Source organism: Chelon labrosus, assembly GCF_963514085.1.
Source record: "Chelon labrosus genome assembly, chromosome: 24".
NCBI classification, from domain to species: domain Eukaryota; kingdom Metazoa; phylum Chordata; class Actinopteri; order Mugiliformes; family Mugilidae; genus Chelon; species Chelon labrosus.
The window spans coordinates 155920-178867 of record NC_140357.1 but is presented as its reverse complement, the minus strand read 5'-3'; the positions used below and the strand labels follow the sequence as shown (position 1 = coordinate 178867).

General features: G+C 40.9%; 1 protein-coding gene across 1 annotated transcript in view; it reads right to left on the bottom strand.

The window, feature by feature from the left end:
- Positions 1 to 22496, bottom strand: part of chrm4a (cholinergic receptor, muscarinic 4a) — a 50964-nt gene extending 28468 nt beyond the window's left edge. Inside the window, exon 1 of the mRNA XM_084574625.1 lies at positions 22424 to 22496. Coding sequence (XP_084430751.1) covers positions 22424 to 22478 — 55 coding nt within the window. The 5' untranslated portion in view covers positions 22479 to 22496. The remainder of the gene's footprint in view (positions 1 to 22423) is intronic.
- Between the last annotated feature and the right edge of the window lie 452 nt (positions 22497 to 22948).

Below are 22948 nucleotides of genomic sequence, written 5' to 3'. Positions count from 1 at the left end.
GAGGCACTCTGGGAGTATGGGGAGGAAGACCTCTTGCTAAGGGCCATTCAGTCCCTGTACCAAAGGAGTGCAAGTTTGGTCCATGTAGCTGGTAGTAAGTCGGACCTGGTCCTGGTGAGGATTGGACTCCGCCAGGGATGCCCTTTAACTCCGGTTCTGTTCATAATTTTTATGGACAGAATTTCTAGGCGCAGGGCAGCACGGTGGCGATGTGGTTAGCACTGATGCCTCACAGCGAGAAGGTCCCGGGTTCGAATCCATGGGCCAACTGGGCCTTTCTATGTGGAGTTTGCATGTTCTCCCTGTGTTCTCCCTGTGTGGGTTCTCTCCGGGTGCTCCGGCTTCCTCCCACCATCCAAAGACATGCTCATTAGGTTAACTGGTGATTCTAAATTGGCCGTTGGTGTGAGTGTGAATGGTTGTCTGTCTCTCTGTGTTAGTCCTGCAATAGACTGGCGACCTGTCCAGAGTGTATCCCGCCTCTCGCCCAGTGACAGCTGGGATAGGCTCCCGCAGACCCCGCAACCATTAATAGGAACAAACGGTTACAGAAGATGAATGAATGAATGAATTTCTAGGCGCAGCCTTAGTGAGGGAAGTTGTTGGGTTTGGTGATCGGAGGATCTCGTCTCTGCTTTTGCGGGTGATGTTGTCCTCCTAGCTTCATCGAACAATGACCTCTAGCTCTTGCTGGGGCGGTTTGCAACTGAGTGTGAAGTGGCTGGGATGAGAATAAGCACCTTCATGTTAAGTTGGGTAGCAGGGAATGGGGGTTAGGACCCAAATGCAGGACTTAGGAGGCTGAGGCAGGATTAGGTGAAAAGGTTTTTTAATATAAAACAAAACTGACGAAAACCAAAAGCGCTATTGATGAGGCAGGATATCCACAACCAAATATCAAAACACTATGAAGGCAAGAACAAGACATGAAAAAACTGTGACGTGGAACACATGAACATGGCAACGAACACGAACAGGAACACAGGGGAAGGCAGGGTGATATATACCCACAAGGAACAGAGGGGTGACGAGACACAGGTGACACAAATCAAGACAACACAAAAAAAACCTAACAGGAAATCAAGAACTTAACAAAATAAACTAAACACTTAATCATGACTGTAAAAAAACAAGAACTTAACAAAATACAATAAACAGAAGCCCAAGAAACTAATCAAACCATGACAGAATCAAACCATGACACTCCAAGTCTGAGGCCATCGTCCTCAGTCTAAAAAAGGTGGATTGCCCACTCCAGGTCGGGGAGGAGGTCCTGCCTCAAGTGGATGACGCTTAACTGGGCTGTCGTGGTAAAGAGAGAGCTAAGCCGAAAGGAAAGACTCTCAATTTACAGGTGAATCTATGTTCCGACCCTCACCAATGGTCATGAACTTTGGGTAATGACCGAAAGAACAAGATTGCGAATACAAGCGGCCGAAATGAGTTTCCTTTGCAGGGTGGCTGGGCTCAGCCTTAGAGATAGGTTAAGGAGCTTGGACATACAGGAGGAGCTCATAGTAGAAACACTGCTGCTCCATGTCGAAAGGAGTCAGTTGAGGTGGCTTGGGCATCTGGTAAGGATGCCTCCCGGTCGCCTCCCGGGAGTGGTGTTTCGGGCATGTCCCAACGAAAGGATACCTCGGGGCCGACCCAGGACACGAAGTCTCTTGTTTGGCCTGGGAATGCCTGGGGATTCCTCCAGAGCAGCTAGTGGTCTAGTGGTTAGGATTCGGCGCTCTCACCGCCACGGCCCGGGTTCGATTCCCGGTCAGGGAACTCAGTTTCAGGGGCAGCCGTGGCCTACTGGTTAGCGCTTTGGGCTTGTGACCGGAGGGTTGCCGGTTCGAACCCCCGACCGGTAGAAAGCAGCTGAAGTGCCCTTGAGCAAGGCACCTAACCCCTCACTGCTCCCCGAGTGCCGCTGTAGCATGGCAGCTCACTGCTCCGGGTTAGTGTGTGCTTCACCTCACTGTGTGCTTTGTGTGTTCACTAATTCACGGATGGGATAAATGCAGAGACCAAATTCCTTGTATACACAAGTATACTTGGCCGAGAGACCTTAATCTTTAATCTTTAATCTTTAGTGGAAGTGGCTGGGGAAAGGGCTGTCTGGACTTCCCTGTTGAGGCTGCTGCCCCCGCAACCCGGATCCAGATAAGCAGAAGAAGATGAGATGAGACAAGAACCATTTCTGAGCAAAATGTGTTCAGGCAGGACAAGCTGGTGGTGAATTTGTGTACCCTCTTGCTGCTTTCGATACAAGATGCCATCAAATTATTCAAGTTGCTCCATTCCCTAGGAAAGATCAAATGTAGGGAGTTCTTTTGTGAGAGATGAGGGTTTTTTTTCTCTCGACTCCATCTGTCTAAGCACGCTATTTGCTTGTCACTTAAGTTATCAGGTGTAAGCAGGGGAATTGTGGGTATGCCACAAAGCTGATCCACTACTTTAAAACTTTCTAGAAGAGTTTTTCAGTGGTGGGCAAATCACATAAATAAAGTAGTGTTGGGCATTTGTGTTTTCCAAGAATTACTGTTGATGTCTTGGTTAACTAGGTGCTTCTCAACTTTAATGGTACTTTCATTCAGATTTGCATGTTCAGATTCCAGGTGTCTTTTTGTAAACTGTTTTGTAAACAGTGGGAATCCACGCAGACACAGGAAGAACATGCAAATTCCACACAGAAAGGTCCCAGATAGAATCAAACCCGGAACCTTCTTGCTATGAGGCATCAGTGCCGGGTGGAACAGCAGGACGCAATATCAGCCTGCTCATGGCATGTTTTTTGTATGAGTTGTATGAGTGCAATTTGGACTTTGTCATTATAATGCTTGTTTGTATTACTAGCTTTTACCTATCTTGCTATAACGGGGAACCGGTAGATGAGGACTCAAACGCATGACTCAGACTCACGCATGAAAGTCTTCTAAAAGGCAAGTAAATACAAAGTCCAAAATGGTAACAAGGAGAAAGTTCAAGCACACAAGGAACATTCTCGAACGACACAGACATGGAAACAACGATGGACTGGCAAAGGAGGAAAGAAACATTGAGACTAAATACAAAAGGAATAATGAGACACAGGTGAAACACATCAGGGTGTGGCAAACAATCAGAGTCAGCAACGACACAGGGAAGGGAAGACATCTGAAATGATAGAAAGTTAGTGACTACAAAATAAAACAGGAAATGAACAAACCCAGAAATAGTTAAACATTTGATTCCATAGAGCTAGATGCGACACTTGCCCTATTATCATTTTCAATTTAATTCATTTATCCCAGATTACAGAATCCCAGTGTTGAAATATGATGGGAATGCATCCTACAAACATTGTGCATCTGTTTGATGCTGGCTTTTAGGTGGAGCTGGGAGGGTCTGCTGCATGTACCTGCCCATGTGGGCTTGCTCTCTAGAAGGACATAAAAGACGGCCCTTCTCAGTGTCTCACTCTCCCAGCCAGGCCTACTGCATCCTCCTCTGCCCGTTCCCTTGTTTGGTTTGTTGTACCCTCCAACATGCATCACATAATACTTACACCCATCCAGTCACAGATGACATTACTGACTCTTCTGATTTACACATCACAGTAGTTTTTTTAGTATCGTTATTTTGATTGATTTGAAAAAACTTATTTGATTGTTAACACTGTGTGTGGCCTCTTTGTTGCCGGCTTTGAGCCTAGCGGTAACATACTTAAATGAGAAGCCTGATTACAAAGGACTAAGTTTGCTACTGTAATTTGCTACTGCTAGTTTTATGCAACATGACTGAATATTTTTTTCCAATTCTGAGGTTGTGGAAGAACCATAGCAGTAGCAAATTACAGGTAAACAAGCCAACGGTCGCGGGTGCGCGCGACGCTCAGAGATGACATCATCTAGGTCAAAGGGGAGTAGCACTAGCGTGTCGTAACAAAATATTGGCGAAATGAACGAGTTTCGCGGCAGATAATGCGTTTTTTAGAGGCTGCGTCTCGGTGCCCCAGACACCGGCTATATGGATATATGCTGATCTAATTATCTCCTGAACGCATGCAAATGACACAAAAGTTATATGGGTGAGTAAACAATCGTATTTTATGCTAGAAATAAGGTCCAGGCTGTAAAAAACAGCAGTTCCCCTTTAATGAAAATCAACATTTTGACTAACACGGAACACATTTTTATTTAGGTTTCTAAAATAAAAATAAAATATTTAACTAGGCCCAGCAAACATTTTGTCTTCACTAGCTCTTTGTTAGCATCTGGAATAAAAATGACATGAGCAGAAGTTCAACAAAAAAGGTTGAAACTCACCTAAACAGTAGTGGTTTACTTACACTGAACGTCCCCGTATTCCCAAGTAGATATTAGATAGTAGTTATTTTTAGGCATCAAAATCAACTTTTTATGAATTTATTTCACTCTCTGATAGATCACCACATAAAGCTGTGCAATTATTTTTTATGTAAAAACATTTACTGTAACAAATGTCATGCTACTGATGCAGGAGGAGGACTACACATGGTTGAAACATGTAAATATAAAATAAAAGATTGAACAAAGATATGAAGATGTTATTGATAAAACATGACTAATGCTGTATGATTGTATTCTTTTAATAAAATAAAGTCAAAATGAATTTTTATGTAGACATTTGTATCAGATCGAAAGCTTAATAGGACTGGATATTATAATCCCTTTGATGACCACCACAATATGCACAGATAAGTAGTGGACCAGTTCATAACCACAAAACAAGCAACAATGACACGTGCATCACAGGCAGAAACATCTCTGTCCTTGTGAAAATTTAACCAAACCACAGCTTCATGTAGGAGACCGTTTAAAAATGTATGTTGCTGCAGTGAATCATGTATGTCATGCCATGATGTCACGGTGTTGACAATAATAGGTTGTATACAGAAAACTGCAGCTATTGAACATCTGTAACATAATCAAAATAGAAACAATTTATGCAGCAGTAATTTTTGTCATCATGCTTAGTGAACCTAATTGTTTTAGTACAAATATGACTCTTTCATGACATAGTGGCACATATCTGACTAATGGATTACCATCTGTGCCAGACAAACGAATAACTTGTAATATCTTGTAATTTAGATGGTGTCTACATAGAATAAGTTGGCAAATTACCCTGCGTGGGTGGAGTGAGTAAGCAGCTCTCAACATCCATGGCTGAAGTGCCCTTGAGCACTAACCCTAACGCTGCATGCAGCTGCCCACTGCTTTGAGAGTGCTCGCTTCTTTGTGGGTGTGTACAAATGGATGGGTAAAACACAGAGGAAAATTTTCAAGTGTGAACAAAACTTTTAGCCATCGAAATGCATATTTGAGTTCAAAAGTACAAAAGGATCTGCAGAAATGATATTGTGTTTTAGTACATTTTGGTTTCCAGTTTGGTTTCCTGCTTTATTTTGCATTGAATTTTTCTTTGTATTCTAAGTTTTCACTTCTTGTCCTGTCTTGCCCAGCCTAACGTCACCCATTGGATTTCTGAAGAGCGAGATGAAGCCCAAAGTGGGCAGAGCCCATGGTCACCATGTGGGTTGTGCTTTACTACGCCCACACTCGGATACTTCAAAAATGGGCATGGGAATGAAGCCTGGTTGTTGAAACAAGCCCACCTAACCCTCCGCTACCGCGTTAGCTCAGGCTACTGAGTTAGGCTAAGCACTATCCAAGGTGCTAACAGCCCTGCTCCTTGCCCCTGGTTTAATGTTACTGTTTTGAAAAGCATAAAATGTATTAATCTAAAAAATATGTTAATTAATCAAATTAGTTAACCTGAATTTAGATTTTTACTTTAGCTGAATTGAGTCGTTTATTTGGATTTGGTTTATTTATTACATTTGATGGTGGTATTTACAGTACTTATTATAAATGAGTTATTGATACTGGCTTTACCAATTAAGAAACACGAGTGCTAGAACTTCAATAATACATTTCGTGATTTCAGTGCATGCCCACTTAACCGCTGATAGCCTTGTTAATGCCACTGGAGCCTTGATGGAAGGCTAGCCTAGGGCTAATTCATTAGCTGGCAAACTAGCTAGTTAACCACTTCAGCTACCAGGCTTGCTATGTTGGGCAAAGACACCTATATTAAGAATACTCCAAATTCACTTACTGAAAAAAGTGTGGGACACATTTCTTGAAATTTCTGTTAGTAACTACAGCAAAACAGACAGGAGCAAAACCAAGGAGATGGTGGTGACCTTCTTCGACAAGCAGGTGGTGCTGGCTACATCTGTCACCACCACAATCCATGGAATGCCTGATAAGCTTGTGGAAGTGTATAAATATCTGGGCACCATCCTTGACAGTCAACTGAAATCCTCCTCTAACACGGAGGAGATCCTCAGGAAAAATCAACAGGGGCAGTGCCGGATTATCACCACCTTCTCCATGACCTGCTGGTTTTATTCAACCAGCCATAATAGGACTACTTCTCAGATACCTGTCTTCAGTATACCAACATTTAACACATAGGTTAGCAAACCGGATTACACAGGACCCCTCCCATGCTCTCTACCCAGCATTTGAGCTGTTCCCATTAGGTTGCTGGCTTTGCTAGCCTGCGTGTAGGACACAGGAGAAGGGCTACCTATGGAAGAGGAACAAAGTCTGTTGCATCGGAATAGCTGGCTACAGCTGCAGTACAATGGGATTCAAGCTTGATATGTGATAAGGGCTTCAATGTTTCACTTTTTGCACTATAGGAATAGATTAATCAGATTCTCATAGTTAACATATTCACCAGCCTTGCAACCGTGTTCTTAAATTTATTTAGGTACAAAGAAATTTTCAAAACATTACATTTATTTCAATCCCAAAAGCAGACAAGTCACATAAAACGCTTAGATCTCTTTTGACATATACAGCACGAGGCAGATGAGAAGCATTACTACTGATTTCATCATCGTCTCAAACACTCCTTGATGCATAAACACCACTGAAAGACCAGCTGAAAGATTCGAGCTAGCACACTGCTTCCACATTCATACACATCATCTGCCAGTGAGCCTTCTTTCATATGTTACTCTTAAATTTACTTTAGTGTATATTATGCAACTGCAGATTCTCAGCGCTATCATTTCTTATTCCGAATGCAGCTTTATACCTGACAAATCTTAAAATATGCCAAATAACATGGTATAACATGTTCTCAAACTGGCTCAGTCATTGCACAAACCACTACCTCACATACCTCATAATTATTTGTTTCCACCACCACAATGTACGAAAATGTCTTTATATATCTATTTTTCTCTACACATTTTTCAGTGTGGTTATTTTTTCAAATTTTCAAATTTGTTGTTTTCCTATCAAATTTGTTATTGTTTTTTGTATATATTTTTCCACGCTACTGTGACAAGTTAAGTTTCCTATACATGGGATAAATAAACAATGTCTTACGTCTCTTATGTCTTATAGAAACCTTTCAGCACTGTGATACGTCTATCCTCCAATGTTCTGTGATGTTTCGAGAGCAAAGTCGAATTTACTAGCAAGAACCACACCATCCAATGGGATACTAATTAATAGTTAATTGAAGATTAAATGCATCGACCAGCCACAACCTTAAACTGACAGGAGAAGTGAATGACATTGACCATCTTCTGGCAATGGCAAGTTCTGCTGGGAAATCTTTTGACCTGACATTCGTGTGGATGTTGCTTAGACATGTACCACCCACCTAGATCAGACCAAGCACCACCAACCCCAGCAGGGTGCAGTCTGACACAGGTACACACACAAAAACTGTTTAGGGACAACTCAAAAAATCATGAAAAACAGCACAAGATGTTGACCTGGCCTCCAAATTCCCTAGATCCCAAACAGATCAAGTATCTGTGGAAGGCACTGGAATAAGCCTGATCCACAGAGGCCCCTCCCCTGATCCCATAGGACCCAAAGGCCCCCCACTAACAACATTCTGTTGCCAGGCACCACAGGACACCCTCGGAAGACTCATGTCCATTCTCTGATGAGTCAGAACTGTGGTCATAATGTTATGCCTGATTGGTGTACCTTGGACAGTGAGTGAGAACAAATGATCACAGTAACTACTGTCTGTATACATGTGCTTATTTGGTTTAGCCATTAAGCATCAGTGTTACTTTTATTCAATTTATTTTTTCAACCGTATCAATGATTATTAATTATTGACAATAACCATATTTGCTCCTACAAAGCCCAGCAATTCACACAGATACAGTCTTAGGTAAATTAACAATTCTTCTTCTAACCTGACAACAGGCTTGTCTGTTCTGTGTTTTGCTTCATTATCTTTTGAATAAATGCTTTTGGATATGAAAGCTATTTGCTTTAATGTTATACAAGAGTGAATGTTGCTAACCTTTACTACGTAGAAGTTGATAACCAGTTATTCCGCCATACTTACATACTTACAGAAAAAGTAATTGAAACTGGAACTTTATTCAAATGAAAATGGTGTTTTAATTGCTTTTTACGATTTGGCCACACTGCATTTTATGTTTTGGACATTTTTTTGATTAGCTTATTCGTCCCGCGGTGTCATGGTACAGGCGTCACAGTTCAGTGCATGCAGTCATATGGCGAATACGTCTGAGTGACGAGCCTATTAAAAAAAAAAAAGAGACAAAGTTGAGTCCTCCCTTCAATCCAGGTGGCGGTAATGGGCCTAAAAGCTGCCAGCAAACGTTGTTAGCCTACAGAAGAAGAAAAACAGACGAAGAAGAAAAGTAATGGTGTGGAGCATGGATGTACTAAGAGAAGTGTGGAGTTGTACCGAACCTGTGCTGAACCGTGACTTGTGTGTACCGTTACACCCCTCTAACCAGTGATGTCACACATGTCTACAATTTCTCATGTTCACAACAAATTATACCTTAAATAGTAAGCATTTTGTTCTCTGACCAAAGAGGGTGCTGACATCTGCTGTCAATAGACTTCAATCAAAAGACTAGTAGTTTTGATCTAGTCTATCTAGAATCTGTATTTTAGATATAGACAGACTCAGATATCCCACCAAGAGAATATGTATTGATGGGATGTCTAAATTTGAATGATTCTGATCCAAATCGAGCCCTATCAAGGTGATTATTTCGAGGATAAAATAAGTTACCCCCAAAAATAAATGAATATCAAAATGAGAAAGTCTTTTGAACTGCTTTGAAAGGTTCGGATCGACAAGATCTAGCGCCCTTCAAATCCCATCTCTGATTTTAAGCCTTAGTTTCTTTCTGCTCTGTCTGTAAGTGATCCCTTCTTCTCCCTCAAAGGCATCCCCTCCTCCTCCAAATTCTTTAATCACCATGGTTACTGGCAACAGCTGTTTGACCGATGTGACATACATGCCTATGTCAAGAAAATGTCAACACAGTTCTAGAGGTAAGGGCAGCATTACATGCAGATGACCTGGGCTACAGCATGCATTTGATCTCTTTATGGGAGCAAAGTGAAAATTTCTTGATGGGATGCCTTTGTCTCTGGGCTGGTAACCAGTGGACAAGACACTTAACCTCAGGTTAAAAAAAAAAAAAGATAGAGGAAACTAACTGGCTGAAACTTTGGTGACTGGCTGAAACAAATTATTTATAATGAGATTTAGCCTATTTGAGTCTATTGGGGGTGTGTGTATGTTTTCCCATTTTAATGTTTTTGTTATTTGATTCTTTGATTCTTTCATGAGTCACATGTACACTCAAAAAGAAAAGTTTTGGCTCATCAAAAAAGGAAAAAAAGTTGCCATCAACCTTTTTTAGACTTCTGCTGAAATGATCTTCCTCCCAATGATTATTTCCTGGATAAACTTAGTTACCCCCAGGCTGGTTTCTTAAAAATTAATAAATACAAAAATGAGCCAGTCTTTTGAACAGCTGTTTGGAAAGGAACAGACCCAAGGAACAGACCCACAAGATCTGGCTCCTTTCAAAGAGCCGTAAATCCCATCAGGTCACATCCTCGAGTGTGGTTACCAAGTATGCCAATTGCTATCACTTCTCTTTCCAGGCTTTCCTTAAACTCTTCTGTGTCCATGTCAACAAATTAAAAGAAAGGTGTGCATGCTAGACAATGAAACTATACACTTTTCTGTTACCATACCTTAAACAGCTCAGTTATTATTATTATTAATAATATCAATTATTAATTATACTGTTCACATTCAGTTCAAGATAAATTTTTAATTCTTAGAGTGTTTTACCAGAGAATATCCAAAGTTTTTTGTATTTGTATTTCTGTATTTTGTTTTTTATCACAGTGTTTAAAGTTATTAAGCACAAAGTTTAAAGTTTAACATGGAATTAAATATTGTGCACATAAAAGCCTCATTGGATAAATTGAGCAAGTAAGAATGTGTTTTTCTCTACTTCCTTTATCCCTCTCACAGAACTAGCCACTGTCTAAATACTAATCATTTTGTCCAAACAACATGAGTATTTTAAAAAATATGAACACTTAAAGTATAACAATAACTGGAACAGCAAAATATAAGACCAGGGGTGCCCATACTTTTTTGGCTTGCAAGCTACTTTTACAATGACTAAGTCAAGGTGATCCGATATATATACCGGTCAAAAGTTTTAGAACACCCTAATTTTTCCAGTTATTAATTGCAATTCGAGTCGTGCAAGTCCAATGAATAACTTGAAATGGTACAAAGGTAAGTACTAAACAGCCAGAGGTTAAAAAAAAAGTTTTGGTTATCCAAAACTGAAAAATAATGTACATTTCAGAATTATACAAAAAGCCCTCTTTCAGGGAACATGAAGTGGGTTAACAATTGAAAGCTGTTCTGCAGCAATGAAGGTTCAATCAGCCTTGAAAGCTGGTGCTACTAATTCCTACAGGTGTTCCAACCTTTCTTGGTTACTTACACCCCCCTATGTCTGCATAAAAGCAGTGTTGGAACACACTGTGGCACCAGACCCGCATAAGCATCCGGTGAACAGTACCGTACTGCAGAAAGTAGTGTATTGCTACAAAAATGGCGGACGGACTAGGCACAGAGTCATCATGTGAGAGGGACGCCAGAGGGACGTCGGGCGGCACGAGGTGATGAGAACGAGGTGATGAGAACGAGGAGGAGGACGAGAACGAGCCAAGGCAGCGAGTGTCCCAGCAGCGGTTGTGCCGGCCGCAAAGAAGAGACCACGGAGCGTTACGAAGTACTCGCAGCGGTGTGTGGTTGGGCGGCGGCACTGTAATTCGTGCGTTGTGTGGACGCCCGTACTGGTCTTGTGCTTTATTTTGCAGGTGACTTCAAGCAAGCCCACTGCAAGGGGCAGAAGAGTTTTGTTTTTTGTTTTTTTTTGGCACCGAGCATGCGCACACGCAGCATAGAGCGGGAAATATGAAGTGCAGTGAACAAACCTGCAAAAATCACCATGGTAAAACATTTAACCATGATGAAAAGAAAGGCAGAGAGAGACGGAGATAATGAGACAACCGAAAGTCTCCCGAAAGCTAAGACGAGAAAATATGATGAAGCATATGTAGCGCTTGGGTAGCACTATTCTTAAATGTTAACCCCTTAATGCCTGAATTGATTTTTCAATTATATTTGTGTTTTGGCTTACCACTCCAACAGGTCCTACGAGAAACTAGTGCTTGCAAAAGGTTCCTAGGATTTTTTTTTAATGTGCACAAACCGACATTGGAGCATTACATGTGTTATTTCGGCTGCAGTCTGAGTGGAAACAGTGCGTTGCGTATTCACGACACTAGGTGTGAAGGGGTTAATAAGGATACAATGTTATGCAGAGGTCTGATGGATTATTTAGATCAGTCTAAAAAAACCAAATAAAATCAGAATAAGTTTCATAAAGTCCACAAAACAATCAATTTGGATATTCAGTTATATTATATCCACTATTCGTGAACATTTAGAGATGTTTGATGTTCTAAATAACAGAGAATGGCAACATTCACTCTTGTGCAGCATTAAATAGACCACTATATTCAATACCAGTAATTCAAGGATCATAAATGGATTGTGATGTCAGAACAAAGAAATTTGTAAAGCAGTATTGTATGCAGTGTTGTGGGTAACACGTTACAAAGTAACGCGTTAGAGTACTCTAATTACTTTTTTCGTGTAACTTGTAACGTAACGCGTTAGTTTCGTGCGTTAAGCAATCAGTAACTTGAAAAAGTAACTAAAAAAGTAATCCGTTACTTTAAGAATTTCTCCATATAAGGAAAGAAAAATTCCGACTGGCCTGCTTTTTGTCAGACAGTACTGTGCCACCTGCGGATGTGTCAGCGGAGGAGCAGCGCTGTGATGACGCGTCTGTGCCCTGCTGACCTACGTTACCTGTGGGTGTGTGTGTGTGTGTGTATGTGTGTGTGTTTTCGAACCGCCGGCAAGGGAGGACAGCTTTTGAATCGTGAAAGTACACACATTATTTTCAATTCGCCAGCGAAAAGGACAAGAACAACATAACGGTAAAATGCACACTCTGCGTTGGTGAAAAGCTTCTGTCGACCGCAAAAAATTCCACTTCCAATTTTAAAAAAAAAAGCATACAACAACTTGTATCCAAACACCACTCTATCACCCTGGTATTGTTATCCTGCAAAGTTAATTTGGTTGGATGAATGATGTTATTAATTGTCAGGACTTCTCGGTGCATTTAAAGGAGGCTGTGTGTCCGTGTCAGTTAAGTTGCAGCATGTGCGAGGCGCTGCAAACTGCTTTTAATTTTTGGTAACGCATGAGTACTCTAATGCGTTACTTTTATTCATAGGTAATGCTGTAACGTAACAGATTACTTTTAATTGATGGTAACGTTGTAACCTAATTAACTACTTTCCAAAGTAACTATACCCAACACTGATTGTATGTTTAAATAAGTCTCAAAGCCTGTGTGTGATCCATGTAGGACAATGTTGCCAGGTCAGCAAATAGAAAATTTTAAGTCTGCATGAAAGACATTTCTGTGCGAAGTTTAACTAGCATCACTCTGTGACAAAGCCAACTACACAATGACCTAAGCAAGAAAAGTCACAACAATACTGTTAGTCTGTTAGTCATGTGTACACAATTACACTATTTATGCTGTGTATGCCCAGTTAGTTACCAGTCCTTGATAGGAAAGGCGTTGATTGGTGTGCGCTGGTCCATTAGCTTGCCATCACGTCTGTTGTGTTCTGATGAGGCAGATCATTTAGGAAAGTGTTCTGTCCTTTGTTCACTTAGCAAATTTGACTTAATCTGGTCTATAAAACACTGATCCCAATCCCAATCGTCTGAAAATGCTTTGCATGGGACATGATGAAATTAAAGGACCCCCCCAGGTTCCTCGGTAAGTGTTTTTTTTTTGACATTGTTTGGCTTCATAAATACAACTATAGAGTAACTGTGAGGGTGTGACACAACTGTGCTGGGAACTCTGTACCCATGACCATATTCCAGTTAGAGAATAAGAGGGACACAGATTATGTTTTCACTTCTTTATGTAAAACTTTTAGCAGCCGAGTAACAGATTAGCCTATTATTAACATGCATTTTGCATACTCTCAAAGATAATTCATAACAACAACTAAGTGTCATTGATCATAATTTCATCATCAAATTTATGGAGCAGAGTTGTGATGTTCCCATATGAACCAAATCTATTGACTAGCTCTTTAAAACGAACGATGGGAACGTAATCAAAGCCGTTCTTTTTCTTTTTTTCTTTCTTTTTTGCTGTTTCACACAGATGCACACAGAAGCTCCCGCTTTGCTGTGAGACAGTGTTGGTGACTGAGATGGTGAGCATAGTGAGCAGTCAGTTTCCGGTCATCGCAAAGGTGTTTACTGAATTTCTCACTCAATAAATAAAATCTGTCTATCCAGAACCTATACTGATAGACTCAGATATCCCACCAAGAGAATATGTATTGGTGGGACGTTTAAGTTTGAATGATTCTGCTCCAAATTTTACGAAAAAATAAGTTAACCCCAGGCTGGCATCTTAAAAATAAACAAATATCAAAATGAGCCATTCTTTTGAACGGCGCTTAATTACAGCAGCCTTAAAAGTTTTTCTGTATGTAGATGCAGTAAAACTTTTTCTTGAAGATGGGAGGGAACCTGTTCAGATATATTTGGGTATCATATTTGTTTCTAATGCCACTGTAGTTACTGATAGACCTTGTAGTGAGAGTAATTGGAAGGATGGCTTGAATTATTTCTATAATGGCCTCAATTTTCTCTAATGGCTCATGAAGCTATTATTATTGAGAGCAAAAGTAATGGACGCCTCAACCCAGTTACGGCTCAGCCTGGCCACAGTGTGGAAAATCTGTTTTTAAACTCTTTCCAGGCTGGTTGGACTCTAAATGTGTGGATGTCACTCTCTTTCCAGTTTTGGACTGTCTGCTTTAAAACGTGAAAACGTACATTATACCGAGGAGATGGATTAATGGCTTTCGTATTCAGATGGACCTTGTCAACAGTTGCACTCAATGAGGCTGCAGTGCCTCAATTTGTGCAGGACTAAAAGTTTTGCAGCTGTTTTCTACTGTATTGGTAAATGGCACTGATGTAAATGATAAAATAATTACTTAATTAAAATTGGTATTCTGTATTTTCAGACAGGCATCTACCGTAACAAAATTCCTTTCCATTTCTATCCTGTAACGAGATGGTGTTATTTAAACTGTGCACTGATTTGTTGGCAGTCTGAGAGAAACCAGTTGAGTCTAGTAATGAAGAGTTGATGCTGTCTTTGTCAACTAAAGTTTTGACATTTTTTTTTTTCTTTGCTGTGTTTCACAAAAATGTGCACAGAAGCTTCTGCTTTGCTGTTCCTTTGCTGTTGGTGTTGTGGACGGAGATGGTACGGGGTGACCATAGCAGTGGACTGGGGTTGGATTCCCGGTCAGAGCCAGGCTGGCATCTTAAAAATAAATAAATATCAAAATGAGCCAGTATTTTGAAAGTCTCTTTGAAAGGAACGGATGCATAAGATCTAACTCACTTCAAAGAGCCACGAATCCCATCTCTATTGTCAACATCTACATGAATGTTTAAATCACTTACCAAAATTATTTTATCCCTCTCATGTATCTCCTGAATTTAGCTGCAGAGTCACCAGAAAGTCAGTCACACATAAATGAGCCAGTAAGTATCCCCAAAGGATATCCGTAATGCATTCACCCAAATGCCCATTCCAGGCAGTTAAATTACTGTATTGAAATGAGGCTGAGTATAGAGAGTCGAAGTCCCGCCCCCTCTACTTCCGGGTTATGGGACCTATCTTTCGAAAAAATATGAACGGCAGTCTATGGCGAAAGATAAATTATTTTCTGGTCCCGATCGACTTGTGCCTTGGATTATACATATGTTGTTTTTCAGAATAAAAAATGATTTTACATGTCAAGAATGTCACAGTTTGTCGCAAGATAGTTAAGTAAAACGCTATGGAAAATACGTAATTAAATGAACTACAAGTCCCGCATGCTGGCGCGTACAGAACCGACCAAAACTCCCTTCGTGTAACTACAGCTCTCGACATGACCCGATTTATAATGATTTTCACCTCGTTTGATGCTTCTGCCTTCGTCCTGGAAGAAGACGGTCAAGCTCAACAAGGAGACAGCCATAGTTCTCTAGTGACGTACATTGTTCGAGACGAGAGATGTAGTTCACTAAGCGATCTCATACAAAACCTAATGTTGTTCAGCTTATTTACGTCAAATAATTTATCTCTTGACGTCATAGGCGCCGATTTATGTTTTCCTCCGTGGGTGCTCATGAGCGCACGCCCTTTAAAAAACAACAACAACAACAAAAAAAACAAACAAACAAAAAAAACACCCGTTTCACATTTCAGAACCTTAGCAAATGGACAGCCTATCAAAAATACAGATAGGATTGGAGATGAAAGGCTGAACTAAACGCGATCAGCTTCGTGGGAAATTAAGAATCAGTGCCACCTGTCTGGCACACGTGGGTGCTCATTATTTTCCGTGGGTGCTCGAGCACCGGAGCACCCACGGTTTCGGCGCCTATGCTTGACGTGAAAAAATATCTTTTAAATTCACACACATCATATGTGAAATTCATGCCACAATTCGAACGGGACCATTTAGAGCCTCCTTGTTCTCATATACCTGTTATCATTAGTGTATTATCACGTGAAGGTAGGCGTTTTTGCGTTCTTCAGAACTGTCTTTTTATGCACATTTTAATGAGAGAGCTAATCTTAATCTCTGCCATGTTGCACCATCACAATTCTAGAGTAACCCAGAAAGGACAAACCAAACACTGGCTGTAGAGAGGGCCTTTTCTGGGTTTTAGAGGCCAAAGTAAACTTACACGCTTTGAAGAATTGATTTGGTTGAAATCTGTAACTTTACCACTACCTGCCACTAAATCCAACTCACTGAATCTTGAACATCATGGAGGCTTATTTGTATAAAATATGCTCACAGTAACACCAAGAATTTTGTTTAATACAGTGCCACAATTTTGTGACACACGATTTTGCTTCCAATTTAAAGTCCCAAAGTTGTATTAAAAACTTAAATGCTGGAAAATAAAATGGAAACATTGCTGTTTCAAAGTAATTTTTGCACAGTAAGACATGAGAGCAACAAAAACAAATTATTTTACAAACTGAAAAAATAATGTACCAACTGCAAGATGCACTTCCACTAAATCTGACTTTATCTTCATTTCATTCGGGCCGTGCTGGGTATTGCATGTCTCTATGGAGAAGGACTCCAAAAGAATAGCTGTTCTCTCTACCGAACATTTGGACAGCTGGCACAAGTTCTCATTTGCCTCTTGTCAGACCCCTATCCCTTAATTCCTCTATCGCCCAACTGCATCCCACCCTCTCTCTCTTCATCTTTACATCCCTCTGTGCCCATTCCGATGCCAGCTCACAGTGAAGGCGCCAGTGACAAATATACAGCCACACAGTAAATCCAACATTGCAACTGCTGTATTTGTAATGGCCTGTAGAATCAGGCCATTACAAGAGTGGAAGCAGAGAGGACATGTTATGTTTTACAGTCACTGACAAAACTGAAGTATGAACCAGAAAAATGTTGTGGCTCACTTGCATTAGAAATAAAATGTTGATGCTTTATTTACTGGCAAAATGTCAAAAGACAATTTGTGATTTTCAGGTCTTCGAAGGGACCCTCTAGTCTAGTGGATCTATTCCTTTCAAAGAATTATTTTGATATTTATTTATTTTTAGGCCAGGTGGTAACTTATTTTATCCAGGAAATAATCACTGCGATATCCCGCCAATATCTGTTGGGATATACAGTGCTTTAAGTGGACCAGTAGTCTCTGTTATGCAGTACTGCTACTTCTCAATTTTCCCCGTCCCTAGTTGATTCATAAGAGCCTACCTTAACAAGAGTTGCTTGCCTCTTCCACTCCTCACTGACATTACGCAATTCTCACTTTTCTCATCACGTGGTAAATCGTGACACAAAAAGTTTAAATGCAGAGCAGAAAGAAGATTATATGGTTAATCACTAGAACAACTCTGTGAACAAGCTCAACTGGAAATGCATATTGCATATGTTCTACATTTACAAAATAGAATACATTGTCTTCTTCAGTATGTTGTTGTAGTTTCTTTAATTGTTACTGTGATTACTTTTATTCTCTGGCCCCTTAGTTTGCCTCAGTTTCATGAGCTGGCCCCAATTCCCAATTAATTGAATAGCCCTGACATATGGCCTCTAACATTGACATACCTGTTGACCAACAATGTGAAAAAAAAAAAAATCAAAAATTATTATCTATATCTGAATAAGTATATTAATGTAAAGTGCTCTTACCACCCTGAAATTCCGGAAGCCCCGCTTCACTTGTGACCAAACCAAAGAACTTTGGAGGAGGCTGAGTAGCACTGATTGTACTTTGTACAATGAAAAAAAAATATATATTGTTTGGCTTTACTTACTAACCAAGAAATAACATTATATGATGAGGACAACAATTGAGAATCTACCTGCCAGAGAGAGAATGAGAACAAATACATTCAGCTCAGTGCTGACCTCTGGAATATGACAGCTGTCTGCACAGTCTGCCAAATTCTCCTACCCGTGAAGGAAAAGAAGAGGATTTGGACAGAATGTGTGATGGGAAGTAGACAACCAGTGGCATTCATGTGTTGAGCAGACTACTAATCAAAAACTGATACTTATTTGACTCTTGGAAAACATGCACGCATCTACTCAAGTATGAGAGTTCCAGTTCTACTCCTCTGTGTGATATTTAGGCTATATCTAATTATGGGTATAAAACATGTACAGTATGTACAGAAAGCCTACCCAACCCTAATCTGAGTCCAGGAGAACGAGTAGACAAGCTATCACAATAAACTGTGGTATAACATTGTGTTTTGGAATTATGTTGCAGTGTCAAACTATAGAGCATATTATTAACACACATATTTTATCATCAGATTAATTTATTTCCAGATTAACAGTGTGTTATTACTGAAAGCAAAGCCTCAGGTATTTACTTCCAGTATATCAGAGTATGACTTAATTCCTTATAAGTGTCCAATATAATTTTGCACAATGATGTTTTACTATTATATGATTGATGGTAATTATTAAAAGGTTGTGAAATATCCGTTCTTACCACTGATACAGTAAGTGTTAGCAGCAGAAACACAGCTAACTTAATGACTACAGGCACAGATGCATAGAGAGGTCTTGGTGGACACTTGGTGTTTTCACTACACTGTCAGCTGTTTATTTAGGTGTTTTCAATCTGCCAATTTGTTACATGGCTCTTAGACTAAATGGAAAAATTAACATAAATAAATACTTTGATTGCACTTTAGGGGAGGCTTCTGTACAGTGAAAGCTTGAAGGAAGCTGGAACAATGCAATTTAAAGCACCAGCGCAGGTCCATAGTTAATGATAACTTCATTAACACAGCAACACATGAAGAAAGGTTGGTGATGTATGGACAAAAAAATCCAATCTAACACTTGCAAAGTGAGTACAGTGTGTCCTAAAGATCTGGTTTAAGGAACAAAGTGGATCTTTGTGCAGACTAAAGATCCATTCCTCCTTTATCATCTACTTATTCTATTGTTGGCTAATAGGCTAAGCAGGATTTTCCCAACATCCCAGCCAAGCTTTCTAGTTGTTCCTCTGAGATTCCTAGGCATTCCCAGGCCATTTAAAATAAAGTATAAGTCCCTCCATGAAATACTGGGTGTACCCTGGGGTCTCCTTGCAGCTGGCCATGCCTGGTAAACCTCCAAATGGAGGGAAACTCGGGGTATCAAACTGTGGCTCAATTGGTCGCTACCCAAAGTTTGTGACTACGAGGATTCCCTCTTCACCACAAAGCTTCAGTGCAACTGACAAATTACTGCAGCTAACGCACCAAACTTTTTGTCCATTTCTCGTTTCATTCTACCATTCTACAACATCCCGAGATGCGTAAACTCCTCTTGCTTGGGGCAGGAACTAACGCCCAACTTCCAGCAGCTCACCATGGCCTCAGATCTGGAGGGTCTCGTTGGTCTCATGGCAATAGGCTAAGCAGGATATTCCAGACGTCCAAGCCAAGCTTTCTCGTTCTTCCTGTGGGATTCCTAAACATTCCCATGGCATTTAAAATATGGTATAGGTAACCCCATTAGGGGGGATTAGTTTGCCTCAGTTTCATGAGCTGGCCCCAATTCCCAATTAATTAAATAGCCCTGCTCTACCTCTCACACAGAGCCCACTCGCATCTGGACAAGGGAAGCAGCGCTGTCAGGATTACCTTCCTGGACTTTTCAAGCGCCTCCAACACAATCCAGCCCCTTGTACTCCAGGAAAAACTCTCCAGAATGTGAGTGGACCCCTGCCTGGTTGCTTGGATTTCCAGCTACCTCACCGATGGACCACAGTATGTCACGCTGAAGGACATCACGTCCAACACTACTGTGGTCAGCTCCGCAGGGAACTGTGCTTTCCCCTATCCTCTTCACTCTGTACACCGCGGACTTCTGCCACAACTCTGAAACGTTTCACATCCAGAAGTTCGCAGATGACACGGCCATCATGGAGTGTATCAGAGACGATGAAGAGGAGGAGTACAGGAGCCTGGTGAGGAATTTTGTTGTCTGGTGCCACACGAACAACCTGCAGCTCAACACTTCAAAGACTAAGGAACTGGTCATTGACTTTGGGAGGGACAGACCCAACCCCAGACCAGTTCTGTTAGGAGGTCGTGCAGACCTATAAATATCTTGGGCTGTGGCTAGACAACAAGCTGGACTGGACGAGCAATACAGGACAGCTGTACAAGAAGGCCCAGAGCAGGATGTACTTCCTAAGAGGTTATCCTTTCGCCATATCATATCTGTCTGCAAGAAGCTGCTAGGGATTTTCTACCAGTCTGTGGTCGCCAGTGTTCTGTCCTATGCTGTGGTGTGCTGGGGCAGGAGCACCTCAAAAGCAGACCTCTCCAGGTTGGAGAAGCTGATCAGGCAGGCCGGCTTGGTGGTTGGCACGAAGCTGGACCCTCTGGCGACCATAGCAGAAAGGAGGACACTGAAAAAACTGCTGGGTATCCTGGACAATGCCAGCCACCCTAAGGGGGCGGCTGTGGCTCAGTAGGTAGAGCGGGTTGTCCACGAACCAGAGGGTTAGCGGTTCGATCCCTGGAATGCCACATGCCGAAGTGTCCTTGAGCAAGACACTGAACCCCCAGTTGCTCCCAGTGCGTGGCACTGGTGTGTGAATGTGTGTGTGCTTGTGTGAGCGAATGGGTAGATGTGTCTATGACTGTAAAGCGCTTTGAGTACCAATAGGTAGAAAAGCGCTATATAAAAGCAAGGCCATTTACCATTTACCACCCTCTGCACACTACCATCAGCAGCCAGAGAAGCACCTTCAGTGAGGCTGCTCCCAAAGTGCAGGACAGCCATCAAGCTGTTTAACCACCACTCACTTGGGGGGTGGAGGACTAAAAGGAAAGGGACTGAAAGACGGGGGGAATAATATGCAATAATAGGGTGCAATAATAATAATGTGCAGTCTGTATTTTCTCTCTAAGAATGTGCAATAACAAACCATGTGCATTCACAATATTTATGCAATAACAAACCATGTATGTACAATCACAATATTTAGTATTTGGGGTTTATTCATTGTTTTTTTTTATGTACAACAGTATGTATGCGATGGAGATCAAAGGGATCAGTAAAGTTGTCTATCTATCTAATCTATCTATATATTGCTTAATTCTGCCAAGACTTGTGAAACAACATCTCAAGACGCTTAAACTTCTTCGCTGAAGGCAGAGTACCATAGCCTCATTCCTATAGGTGCAGATTCCCACACCCATTGCTTCACACTCAGCTGCAAACTGGCTCAGCGCAGGCTGAAGGTCATGGTCGGTTGACGCCAATACAACCATATCCACCTAGCAGCTTCTAGACATCTTTATGCTGGTGTAGATTCTAACATTGGTGGAACAGAATGTTAAACACTCATTGTTTAAGGTTGACATAAAATGGCAAAACCTTTGCATGAAATTACTTTATTCATTTTGACCACAGGACACATGATTACAGACTGATAAAGACCCTTTTTAACTACACACACCTGCTCGCTGGAATGCCCACGCACACACTTCCACTTTATTCCACACATAAAATAACATGTAGATACAGCAACAAACATCTGTTCTCTACAGGATCAAGGATGTATATAGATATAGATATAGATAGAATCTTAAGAACAGAGATGGAGAGAGGGATGTGAAGAAAACAGATGAGTCGCTGATGGAAGGAAGGAGATGCACAGTAGTTACTCTATCACCTAACACGCTGTTAAATACATGGTATTAAAAATAAAATCTGTAGTCATGATCAGTCAGATAAAGAAATGTAACTGAATACCGCTCTACTATTATGAAACAGACTGAGTTGAAGAAAATAAATATTAAATATAACCAGCTGCTTCTTCCTGTGTTATCAAAAACAACACATTTTCGCAAATTTACGTAAGTTTAATAAAATAATCACATTCATAATGTGATGTCATGTGGAATCACTCGCGTTAAACAGCTGACTGGTATCTTACATACGGTTAGGAAAATATCAAAGAAAGACTACATAGCCGACAGTCCTTATGCATTTTATATGATTTAAAATAATGCACAACGTGTCAACTTTATTGCAATGTCTATTTTTTTTTTAATTTAATATAAAGGATCATTGAATACATTTGACCCGTAATAGTCCTTAAGTAAAACAAACTAACAAACAAACAAAATAGACTTTATTTATTGGAATTCCCTTATTCATTCCAACACAGAATTTCACAGGACTACACGCCTACGCATCCCGTGTTACACGATATGTATTCATTCTCCGGTGTTCATTTAGCATGCAAGTGTGAGTCAAGTGGCAAAAGCTACAAACTGTACACAAGACGAACAGAGGCTTTTACTCACCATTGAAGTTCCAGAGGGGCTGAATCCCCCCAACTCCGTTGCCGTGGTTACTCATGTTTCATGGCACCTACAGCCGCTCCGAATCCAAGTTTTCCAGCGACTGTCGCCGCTTCGATACTCCTTTTGATTCTGCTCTTTTATTTTCTCTCTTCTCGTGAGGTATTTTTTTTTTTGTAATTTGTGGTTCCTTTCTTTCTTTTTTTTTTTTTGGTATGATAAGAAGAAAAAAAATGGGGTTAATATCTTATCGGGCGATAGATACTGTAGCTATCTCTCAGTTTTGCCAAAGGAACCTATGATAATGGCAACACATAAATGCCCGCTCAGTTTCTGCCGCATGCTTTCTCGCTCAGATTAAGAGCCAACAGAGAGAGCGAGCAACAGAGGGAACGCGCGGGACACACAAACACAGAGAGAGAGCGGAGTGTGTGCGTGCGTGCGTGTTCGTGTGTGTGTGTGTGTTGGGGGGGGGGTACACTCATACCATGCCACCATAAATCACAACTACGTAGAGGCTCGCCATAT